This window comes from Antechinus flavipes, chromosome 6 (genome assembly GCF_016432865.1).
Source record: "Antechinus flavipes isolate AdamAnt ecotype Samford, QLD, Australia chromosome 6, AdamAnt_v2, whole genome shotgun sequence".
Taxonomy (NCBI): Eukaryota; Metazoa; Chordata; class Mammalia; order Dasyuromorphia; family Dasyuridae; genus Antechinus; species Antechinus flavipes.
This window is the reverse complement of record NC_067403.1, coordinates 35,702,780-35,715,134: the sequence shown is the minus strand read 5'-3', so window position 1 is coordinate 35,715,134 and position 12,355 is coordinate 35,702,780. Positions and strand designations below refer to the sequence as shown.

The 12,355-nt window shown below is 35.2% G+C and overlaps 1 protein-coding gene across 1 annotated transcript in view; it reads left to right on the top strand.

The window, feature by feature from the left end:
* Positions 1 to 12,355, top strand: part of CORIN (corin, serine peptidase) — a 197,020-nt gene that overhangs the window by 148,877 nt on the left and 35,788 nt on the right. Inside the window, exons 11-13 of the mRNA XM_051965220.1 lie at positions 5,133 to 5,364; positions 9,594 to 9,739; positions 11,896 to 12,003. Coding sequence (XP_051821180.1) covers positions 5,133 to 5,364; positions 9,594 to 9,739; positions 11,896 to 12,003 — 486 coding nt within the window. The remainder of the gene's footprint in view (positions 1 to 5,132; positions 5,365 to 9,593; positions 9,740 to 11,895; positions 12,004 to 12,355) is intronic.

Sequence of the window (12,355 nt, the reverse complement as noted above, 5' to 3'; positions counted from 1 at the left end):
GTTGTTTTGATAATCTTTAAGGTCACTTCTAGCTTTTAATTTTATGATGTTTTTCACTTTTTCAAAGTGTTTTGATTGATTGAACAACATTGTTGTGTAACTCCTTTTATTTTTCTAATAGAATATTTGAAAGGGCAGAATTGGGGGAGTGTTATGCAAGTAAGCCTGGTCTACCATTGCAAAGTCCCATTATAATCATGCTGCCATGGTGACAAATTCTTATTAGAATTTATAATGGGATTATCCTCTTCTGAGTTTAATTCCTGACAAGTCCATTTGTAGAATAATAAGATTAAAGTCTTGATGTGGTCAAATGAATTTATGTGTTACAAGGTAGACTTCTCTTGGTGTAAGGAGAATCTTGGAGAATTTTGGGGTGCAGAGACTATTTAGAAAGTGAAAATGATGTTTACAATAGAAAAATACATTAATAATATATTTGAAAATAAAAAAAAATAGAAGTGAAATAAAAAAGGATTGAAATCTTGACCATCACTTTGAGAAAGAGAGAACTTGAAATTAAATTCTAAATTAAATCTGCATCCCTTGTTCCTTATTGCTTGGAGAATGCGTGATAATAACGATGAGCTATAAAGTGTTTAAAAATTTAAAAGATGAAATTTAAAGTTTAAAGTTTAGAAGTCCATGTTCCATCAAGCATTGAACAAGAGTTAGTATGTATATGTGTTATATTTCATCTAGGACAGAAAACATTTTCACAGCAAAAGTGCTATTTAAAATAGCCGGTTTTTAAAACTTGTTGTTATCCTGAAACTCCCAAGTGTTGATCCCTTCATTCATTCAATAAATACATATTAAAGAACTACTATGTATATAAATTACACTTTGCAAGACATTATATCATACTTTCCCTAAAAAAAAAGAAGAAAAACCTATTGAATCTTCAACATGCTTAAATATTTGTGATGAGATCTCCCTCTAGTGGCAGGCCCAAATGAAAGGAGTGAATGAATTTATTCTTGACAGGAAAAAAGCTTGTCATACAAGTCACAAAATACAGGTGTGTGGACACTTCATCTTATTAAAAATATACAAATAAAAAAGCACTTTGTGAAGGTCTTAGATTCAAATATATTACTTGTCATGTCCAAAGTAAGTTTCCTTGTGTGGAACCAATTGATCAAAAAGTACTTTTTAAAGCAATTACTCTGTCAGGCGCATGATAAGTGTTAGGGATACAGTCTCTTCCATCAAAGATCTTATATTCTAATGATATAAAACATGGGGTAGAAGAAGATGAATATTAAGTAGGTAGAACTTGACTTAATGAGGGATGGCACTAGTAACTGGTTGGGAATGGGGGAAGGAAAGAAGGTCTCCTGAGGGAGATGATACTTGAGCATAATCCTGAAGGAAATAAAGGATTCTAAGATACAGAGAGTCTGTCAAAGTTAGACTATGTAATCTCCATAATATGTTCTAGTGCTGAGATTTTCAAATTTTGTGACAGGAATCCATCAACCTTTATGCACTGAATAAAAATTTATCAACTACTGGATGATAACTCCATCATTCCTTAACTAAATAATATTTCACTGTTGGAGTTCATTCTAATCAATGTTTCGTCCCCCAGTTCTCTACTTCACACAGTGATCTCCATAGTTCTGGGTTTCATCTTCTGAGCTATTCCAATGGATTTCTCATTGGTCTTACTCCTCTCCCTCTTCCCTAAAACTGCCAAAATAGTTTTCCTAAGTACAGATCGATCACGTTGCTCTCTTACTCAGTAAACTTAAGTGATTCTTGTTGTCTCTGGTATAAAACACGAACTCATCTGTTTGGATTTTAAAGCCCTTTGCAACCTGCCTTTAATCTATCTTTCTAGCATCTTTATATATTACTTCCTTTCTCAAGTCCAGTCAAATTGGTCTCTCTCTTTCTGAGAACTCCTTCTTCTTTCTTCATACCTTTTACTCTGTTTCTTCCCCATGCCCTCTTCTCACTTCTCCCTTGTAGAATCCTTCAACTTTCTTCAAGGCATAACTCATATACCATATAATAATGAAAATTTCCCCACCTGTTTCTGGTCCTCCATTCGTAACCCCTTTTATTTGATGACCTGGCATTTATTTTGACTTTGTTTTATTTATACATCTATGTAGCATTTACTCTGGGCGACTATCCTGACTTCCACTCACACTTTTTGGCAGGGTGTCTAGATGGTGGCTATAACCTTGAATTTGTGTGTGTTCCTCTAAAACTTTTATTTGTGAGTCCGTACTAGTGTGTTTTATATCAAGACAGCTGGTAGATGTCATTAATTTTAGTAAAAAAACACACCTTACAGAGATGGCATAGTAAGAACAGCGGTAAGAAAATCATTTCCTTTATAAACTTGAGATGTGCTCTCTCCCCCAATATGTATAGCATCTATAGGATGAGCGAGTTCCAGTAAGTAGAGAACACATCATCATTCCTCTGTACCCACAAAACTTGAAGTCCTTTCTTTCTTAATGGAAACATCACAGAACTTCCTCCCTGGGGGCAGTGTGTCTGATGAATGAGTCTTAATCTGTTCTCTTAGAGTCTCATAGCTTTTCAAAGGCCAGTATGTCACCCAGGTGGCTCAATGGATAGAGTTTTTAGTCTGGACTGAGGAAGATCTGAATTCTTATCTTGTCAGAGTTGCTAGATGTGTGACCCAGAGCAAATTATTTAACCTCAACTATCTCACAAGGATAATAAGTAGCTACCCTGCTGGAATGGTATAAGGATTAAATAAAATAAAGCACTTAGCAAGTGCCTGACACATAGGAGTTCTATAAATGCTTATGCCCTTCTCTTCTCTTCCTTCTTTTGTCCGTCCACGGCCAGCTCTCTCCTCTCCTTCCTACTTCTGTCCGTCCACGGCCAGCTCTCTCCTCTCCTTCCTACTTCTGTCCGTCCACGGCCAGCTCTCTCCTCTCCTTCCTACTTCTGTCCATCCACGGCCAGCTCTCTCCTCTCCTTCCTACTTCTGTCCGTCCATAGCCAGTTCTCTCCTCTCCTTTCAGATATAATGCTCCTGGCCCCCGTTTATAGCCTTGGATATCTGCATCTCTGTTATCAGTGTCTGACTATAATACATGTCTTTCCTCATTCCACCGTGCCTTGAACTGTCTGTAATTGAATCTCCAAATGCTTTGTCTCCCTCTGGACTATTAGCTCTGCTTCTAAGAACCGTGGCTGTTGGGGTGGGGAGAGAGATCTCCTTTTGCCAAGACTTATTGCCTTTCAGGGACCAGATTCTTCCTCAATCAGTGGTTCCTGCCCCTACTCTCTAGAGTTTAGTTATTTAAAGCCCTGTAATGTCATGGCTTCTTATTGCCCATTTAATGATTTTACTCCTTTCTGGCTCAATCAGAGACCAGATGTTCATTTTTTCATAAAGGGATAACAAGATGTTCACACATTGTTAACTTATTGCATCTTGTGACTACATCAACTGAGCTGGGGGGGGGGGAGACACACAAATTTTTCATTTCTCTCATACTTATGTATGTACTTGTCTTTCCAGATAGAAAGTAAACTACTCAAGAAAAGGACTCATTTCTTTTTTTTTTTTTTTTTTTTTGTATTTGTATCTCTAGTACCCAGCACTAGCCTGTAGTGTTGGAGGCATTTAATAAATGTTTGTTGTTTGATTGATTGACTGATAAGGGACAGAAAGTTTTCCATTTAACAAAAAAGAGAGAAAATTGTTGCATATTGCTTTTATAGCTTCATCTGTCTACCCAAAACCCCTAGAAAAAGAGCCATTAAAGCCAAATGAAGACTTTTCCTGAACACACATGTATTTCAGACTCAAATATGTTTCCAGATACTCATTTGGACATTTTGTCTGTGACACCTTTGGTTTGCAGATCTTCAGCTAAAAGGCAATGAAATATAGTGATTAGAGACTCTATCTCAGAGTCATGGGGGAGTAGATTCAAGTTCAGCCTTTGATCCATATTGGTCCTGGCTAAACCACTAAATCTTTCAGTGCTTCAAGCAACTCTGTTTCTTTTCTATAAAAAAAAAATTAATATTTTATTTTTCCCAAATCACACGTAAAAACAAATTAGGAAATCCTAAGTTCCACATCTTCTTTCTCCCTTTCTTCCTCCCTCATTGAGAAGGAAGAAATTTGGTGCGGGTTATATATATATATGTAATCTAAGATTGTAAGCTTCAAAAAAGATGCTGACATACTGATGGAGAAGATTCCTGCTCAGGTAAACAAGCAAACAAACAAAAAAAGATAAAAAAAAACACCCCTCTTAAATGACAATCTTGCAGTCTGATTTTAAATTTACTGGTGAGACTGAGATGCTAAGAGCTCAGTTTATAATAGCCCCACATAATAAAATTCCTGTTTTTATTCATCATGCTGCTTTTCCCCCTCCTTGTGGCAAATGTGGACAATTATGAGTAGGCCTGTGATGGACGGAATACTTTGAAGAGTGAAAATTGAAGTACTCTCTGAATAATTTGAAAGAATAACATTATATGAAGTGAAAGAATATAAAACCAAGTATTTAATACTCAACTTAGTGTTAATTGAAACCATCTTTAATCATTAAAGAAAAGTGATTGCTTATATTTTAGTGCTATCTATTCTAAAAAAACAACTAAATCCTTTTTTTCAGGTGACATTCATTTCTGAATGCATGCTTCTCTTTCTTAGTAAATCTTCCCCTATAACAAAAATTTGGGAAAAAAGAAAAAAAAGGAAAGCATTTTAGTAAGACCAAGTAATACATTTACTTCATATGACAACATTCACAAAACTCCACCACTATAATTCCCTACCGCTCCAATAAAAGGAGGGAATTGCATTTTCTCATCTCTTTTTTAGGGGCCAATCTTGACCATTATAATTATAATTATATAATTATATATAGAAATATATATATAATTTGGTTGGTTTTTTTTTATTATTTCCATTTGCATTATTATAGTCATTACATAGATTATTTTTCTGTTTGTATCACAGTGCTTCACAGTTAATATAAAGCTCTGTGTATTCAAAAAAAGCGATTTTTTTAAAGAGTAAGAATGTTTGAATTGGACCCTCAGTCTTGTGATGATTTTCTCGAATTGCCTTTTACTTACATTTAAAATAAGCTGATCTATATTCTCTCTTACAGGTCAATGTGAGCCAATTACCCTGGAACTTTGCCTCAACCTTCCCTATAATCATACCCATTTCCCAAACTACCTCGGCCACAGGACTCAGAAAGATGCTTCTGTCAGCTGGGAGTCCTCCCTCTTCCCGGCCCTCGTTCAGACCAATTGTTACAAATATCTCATGTTCTTCGCTTGTACTATCTTAGTACCAAAGTGTGATCCACATACCAACCAACACATCCCACCCTGCAGGTAATGTCCTTGAACCACTCAACCAATTCAATCTGTATTTTAACATGGAAAGAAGTCATACATTTTCAATTGTGCCTAATGAAGGGAATGAAATGAGGGAAATTAATTTAGTAAAATTTAGACGGGATAAAAAAGAAGCAGCTTAATGGTTAAAGTCCAAATTCAGGATTCAAGTGCCAGAAATGCTGCCAAGAAAATGAAATGTTTTATTGTTTTGAATACGTACAAAAGTGAGCATTGGGAATATTTTTTTAATATGTATGGTTGTCAAAGATAAATATGATTTGTAAACTTCTTTAGGTAATTAGCACTTCATAGTGATACAGACAAAAATGCCAATAATATCTAAGCACAAAAAGTGCCGTGGGAAATATCACTGAAGCGTTGGGTGATTGTAGAAGGAAATTTGGAAAAGTGGTAAAAGTGAGAGAGATACTTTAGACACTTAGCTGATTGTGCAAATCTTGAGCAAATCATTTAACCTCATTCAATTCCAGTTTCCTTGTGTAAAATGGGCATGATAATATCTCCAACCTCCCATGGTGGATGTGAAGATCAAATGAAATAATCTATATTACATAATATTTTATAAACCTTAAAATGCCATATAATTACTATTATTGTTATTATTTATTATTGTTAAGATAAAAATATGAATAAATAAACGAATTGTAGATCAGATTTAAAAGTTTCCGGTTGAGAATTAGGAGCATAATGTTATAAAATAAGTGTGGGAAGGTACAAAATTATAGAATAGTTGAGAGTTTAATAGAGGAATACTGGTACAATGAAATTTAGTATCTTCTTATAAAATTTAAAAATTTTTTAAATTAAATATCCATTAATAAAAGCATTAGTAGTGATACACCCAGGGGGAAAATTCATTCATTTATTCAATTATTGTCTTTTTAAACTAGGTTCAAGTACTAATGAAGTTTTATACCCATTGTTTAACTTATCAGGGAATCTTTTAAAAGTTAATTTTTCTTTGTCTTTGGGCAAGAATCATTAATTTGAATGAATGAAATGAATAATTCATAATTATATAGCATTAAGAATAATTGTGTTTAAAAATACAGACAAAATTGTCATATTTGATCCTATACTTGTCCAAAGAGATCTCATTATCATCTCCCCCCTCTCCCCCAATTTCCTCTTTTCCTAACTACATCCTTCTTATAATGAGGGCAATCTTTAGTTGTCCCAATGTGTATCTTGCCATTGGGCCCAGATGACTCCAGAGGAGAAGCTGAGGCTGGTGACTTTGCACAATCCTCCCACCTTCCCTCCTATCAATTTACTTGGTTTACTCTGGTCATACTAGAACATTAAATTGTGTGTGTGTGTTGATGGAAATTGTCCATTACTTTTGGACTTCTGACTGATTTCTTATGGAGTTCCTGGGTGGAAGAAGACATTTATTGCAGTTTCTCATTGGACTTACCATTATTTGGTCTGGTGAGAACTTCAGGGTTAGCTGAGTATTTCGGGTGGTTTGTGTCACATTCAGGCAGCCATTTTGGTAGGGAGTTCCTGTATAGGGCATTTTAAATATTTGTTTTTTCTTATTTATGTTCATCTTATTAAGTAGATTTTAGTTTTATAAGTTTGTAGATTTTATTTATTCTTAGTTAATGGGAGACATATGTCGAGGTGAAAATTTAAAAATTTAATACGGTTAATATTTATTATATTTAGAGATCATCTAATCTAATTGAGGCCCAGGGAAGTTAAACTATTTGCTTGAGATCTCACAGATAATAAATAGTAGAGCCAGGATTTAAAGTCAGGCTTCTTGACCCCAATATACTAAATTACCTAATCATTGGTATTGAATTAGTGTTCATTTTTAAGCTGTTCTTGTCAGATAGAACTATTGTATTTTAGAATAGACTGCAAAGATTATATTTGAAGGTTCCAGTAATTTCCCAAAAAATACTACTGAATTTCATGAAAGCTACTATAAGCCAGTGGTAGTCATGTTTTAGAAAATAAAATAAATAGATGATCTTATTCATTTCCCTGATTCAGAATATCCCTAAACATATGCTTTTAAAGGAATTATCTTATGGAGTAATTACTTTGTGAAGTCATGAAGTTTGGTTTACTCTGTATCATGGAACCTTTAAAAAGGCTTTATTATTTGAAAAAGTGCTTTTTTTTTTTCTCATTTTGATCCTATAAATCCTATAGGAACATGATCTGAGGCCAAATTTGAACTCAGGTCCTCCTGACTTCAGGGCTAGTGCTCTATCCACTACAACATAGCTGCCCTAAAGGAGATATTTTTAATGAGACAAATTCTTTTAGAGGATAATCAGCCATGTTTTGGGTTTGTCCTACATCTATTTTTTAAAACTTAAATGCTTTGAATTTGTTAAAATTTCAAATACTTTTCCAAGAAGGTATTTTTCTCAAAGATACTATATTATGCTTGTGTTAAGGAAATTTTAATATTCATGCATAGGTAGATAAGGAGGCCTGTGGAAATAATGAAAGATTTAGAGCTCTGCTGGCTCTGCTGGCTCTGCTGTTTACTACCTGTATTATTGATCAAATCATATACCTTCTGTGGGGTCCAGTTTTTTAGGACATCTGAAAAATAAGGGAATTGGAATAGTTGACCTCCAGATTAAATTTCATCAGATTTCAATCACATTGGATTATGAGCTCCTTGAAAGGATTGTTTTTCACCTTTCTTTATATTCAAGGATTTAGCACAGCACCTGGCACATATTAGCTATTTATAAGTGCTTATTAACTGACTTATAATGATAGAATTATCTTATTAAATATTATATGAATTAATTTGCATCTTAGAAACCTTATATGTAAGTGCCAAATTTTTAAAGAAATGTTTTCCAGAGGTGATCATCTGCAATATGATTTAATTAGGATAATCATAGCTCTGATCCTAATTATCAACATAACAAAGTATGATTCAGATTGACAAAATTTAGTTTTAAACTCAGAACACTTAGAGAACATGTGTTTAAAATTGGAATTTTTGTTACATTTTTGTAATTTGTCGAGTCTTAGAACTAAAGGAAGTCATCTTGTTAAACCATGTTTTTTAAATAAGAAAAATCAACTGTAGCCCCAAGAAGTTAAATTGCCACATAATAATAGAACCAGGGCTAGAAACTATGCCTGCTAATTCTTGGTCTGTGAAATCATTTGTTATTTCTTAATATCTTGATGGAAATATTACATAGAAAAATAGTTTTGTTTTCTTCTATTGGAGTAGGCAGTGGAAACTATTTTAATTTTCAGTGGTTCTCCCATTTAATGGTTTGGGAATAAAATTCCTTTGAATGAAATTGACTTTTAATATGTGAGAAGAGGAAATCGTTATGTTGTCTTGGGAACAGGCATTTTTTGGGCGAGTTAATGCTCAAGTCTTGCTGTAGAAAGGATTATAAGTAAGGGATTTATTCAATGTGATGACCTGGGATTGTGGAAGTTGTTTGGATTTTAGCCATATAGTCAAATATTAGAATATTGTTAGAGTTCCTAGGATTCTTAAAAATTACCTAATCATGAAATTCTTAATCTAGGGTTCGTGAATTTATTTTTTAAATTTATATTGATAAAAATACATTTTAGCATGATGGATGCCTGTGAATTTTGTTGTATCTATTAAAAAAATTATTCTTAGAAAGGGTCCATGGTGTCATCAGCTGCCAAAGGATCTTTAATACAAACAAAAGTTAAGAATCTCTGATCTAATCCAGACTCTTTATTTATGCAAAGGAAAAAAGCCATGTCTGTTGGGATGAAGTGACTTGCCTAATGTCACAAACTGAATTAGTGGAAGGGGTGAAACTAGAGCTCTAGTCTTTTGATTCCTAATTCAAAGCTCTTTCCATGGGAATACCCTTTCATCTTTCCCCATTCCCTGGAGAAAGAACTATCCAAAGAAGGGTCATAAATTCCACTGATTGGGAGACACGAATCTGCATTTATCCGTACTTGGGGGAGAAGGGCAGAAGGGAATGCCTGACGAAGACACAATAGGAGCAAAACTCTCATCCCAAAATGCATCCCTGTATCCCTGGGACAATTTCAAAGTCTGCTATCAGATGGTGAAGTGAGTGCTGGAACACACTCTCTTAGGAAACATGGCCCAGTTTTTTGGTCACCAAATGCCACGGATGATGCTTGTTAATTTGTCGAATGCGAAAGCCTGGGAAGGGTTTCTAGCCTCTGACTTTTGTTCACTTCCATAGGGTGCTGTGTGAACATTCCAAAGAACGTTGTGAATCTGTGCTCGGGATTGTAGGTCTTCAGTGGCCAGAAGACACAGATTGCACTCAATTTCCAGAGGAAAATTCGGATAACCAAACCTGCCTAATGCCTGACGAAGATGTAGAAGGTTGTTGTTGTTATGGTGATGATGATATTGAAAAGGATTAGTGCATGCCAGATTCTTAAGGTCTTGTTTTGCTCTTTATTTCTTTCACCTTCATTACCTCTTAACATTTGGGGCCCATCTGTTACACATTGCCATTTCTTTGCCTTTTTAGTGGTAATCATAAAAATGAAGTAAGATGTAGGCATCCATGATGCAAACACCTGATTAGGAACATTTCTTAATATGAAACCGACCTCTAACCAGATGTCCAATGATGGATTTCCTCCCAGCTTCTTGTGTGGGTTTATTCTGAAGATCTCAGGAGGGAAAGAACTCCTCCTTAATCTTGCTTCCCCAAATGGTGGTGGGCAGGAAGAATTACTCTCTCTTGTCCTAAATGGCCATTGAGAGAAGAAATAAACCTCCCAAATATAAATCTGGAAGGGCCCATATAGAACATTTTAGTCAAACCCACACATTTTACAGGTGAAGAAACTGAGGCAAGGAGAAGTTAAATGATTAACCCAAAGTCATGCAGATATTACGAATTCAAACCTGTCTTCTAACATAGAATCGGTACTATTTTTTGCTCTGCGAAATTGCCTCCTTAGAGTTCTGTCTTGCCTTTCTTGTGGGAAAAAAGAGATGAGATAATCCACTTTTCCCAGAAGGGTAAAACATGGAAATTGCATCTTGATTAGGAACAGCCATCTAATTTTGTTTATTGTTTGGGGTTCTTTTATTTTTCCTACAAATATCCCAAATTATGGATTTTTAAAAAAAATTCTCTCTGACTTGTTTTTAAAAGGATCCAGTAAGGGCTTGGAAATGTTTTGGAAATGTAGGAGTGGGTAGTAGTAGTAGAAGCAGTCTGGCTATAGCAGACATAAAGGAACAGAACATAATAGACTACCTTCCCAGACTTTGAATTCCAAACTGAGTGATAGAAGAAAAAGGTTTAGAGTTTTATTGAACTTGATGGAAAGTCTGGCAAAGTAAAAGAAGGAAATACTCAACGTCTGCCTTCCATCTGCAGAGTCAGTTTGGAAAACTATTGACTTCATTATATAGTAATAGTAGAGGAACTTGTATCCTCCTCCCTGAATCAGGCACAAGAAAAGAGAAAAAAAAAAAAAAAAGGAAAAATGGAAAAGGGATATGAGTCCATTTGCCAAGATCCATTTTCCTTACAAAAAGAACTCATGCAAATAGAGACACTGCACAAGAAAGCTTCTGAAATGCCACTGAATTCAAATATTCCATAATTCCTTTTAAATTATTTCAGTTATATCACATTCTTCTGAATATCATTAGTAGCAATAAATAATCCTCCTTTGACTGAAGATTTGATTATTTTTTAACAGCCAAAAGTTATTCAGAAATAAGCCTGACAATCAAGATAAGACAAAGTCAGAGAAAATAGCCTTAATAAAACATTTCCAAGCCCTTAATGGATCCTTTTAAAACAAGGATGTTACCTAGGAAGAAAAGTTCTGGAAAGGATAGTATATCAGTCTTTGATATGAATGATTTTGTCCTGTTAGCTAGTAGAGAAGATAGATCTCAAAGAATAGGCAAGAAGAGAGAAAAGTTTTGAGGTGAAGGAGGGTGGGAGAACACAGGATACTTGTAGGAAAAAAAGGCTGGAGCGAATGACTAAGGTGGGTGGCCCTGATTAATTTAGGGGTCTCATCATTAGAAGGGAAAGACTGAGCAGGGGAAGAGAGGAGTGTGATTAATAGCAAAATGGTAGAAGATTCCCTTACACATCGTGGATCAAGGAATCATAGATTTAGATTGAGAAGGTGTCTTAGAGATCATAGAGTCCAACCCCCTTATTTTAGAGATGAAGAAATCAAAGCCCAGAAAAGTGAAGATAGTCATTTAAGATCTCACAAGTAATTAGTGGAAAAGTCAGGATTTGGACCCATGATGTCTGAGTCCAAATGGCACTCTTTCAACTGTACCATTTTGACTCTTAATAAATATGTTGCCAAATTGATTTGGATGTGCCCCCAAAGTATAGGATCCCTCAAAATTAATCTATTTCATAGAGCCAGGCTTGCCTTTATCAGATGTCTCTCTGACCCTTATCTCCAATAAAAAAATACATTACTTATCTTGTTCTGTGGGTTTTACAATTCAATGACACTGTTACTATTGATTGTTAACAACAGAGTGCTCCCCTAGTCATTTCAAGTGCCGCTCCGGAAGATGTATTCTGGCGTCCAGAAGATGTGATGGGCAGGCTGACTGTGAGGATGATAGCGATGAAGATCACTGCGGTACGTAACAGCTGCTTCTTTTCTAGATAGGAAGAGCAATAGCTGTGTAGTGGGTACAAGGGAATAACGATTCTGGCTCTCTCACCCAAGGTAGCTCAGAGAAAGGGTTGGAAGAAACCAAAGCTATTTCAGCTATTTCTTATGGTGCCCAATATACTGAACATTTGAGAGAGAAATCTCTAGCAAGCATGAAGAATATGCTTGAAAAATTATAATTTTTGAACCCGATGCTCATGATGGGGATTGTTCTTGGGGGAAAAAACAAAACAACACTGTCCCAAATTTAGCTAGAGGAGGGAATCCTGGCCAGCTGTTGTTCGGTGTTAAGGTCCGGGATTGTCTGCCCTTGTCA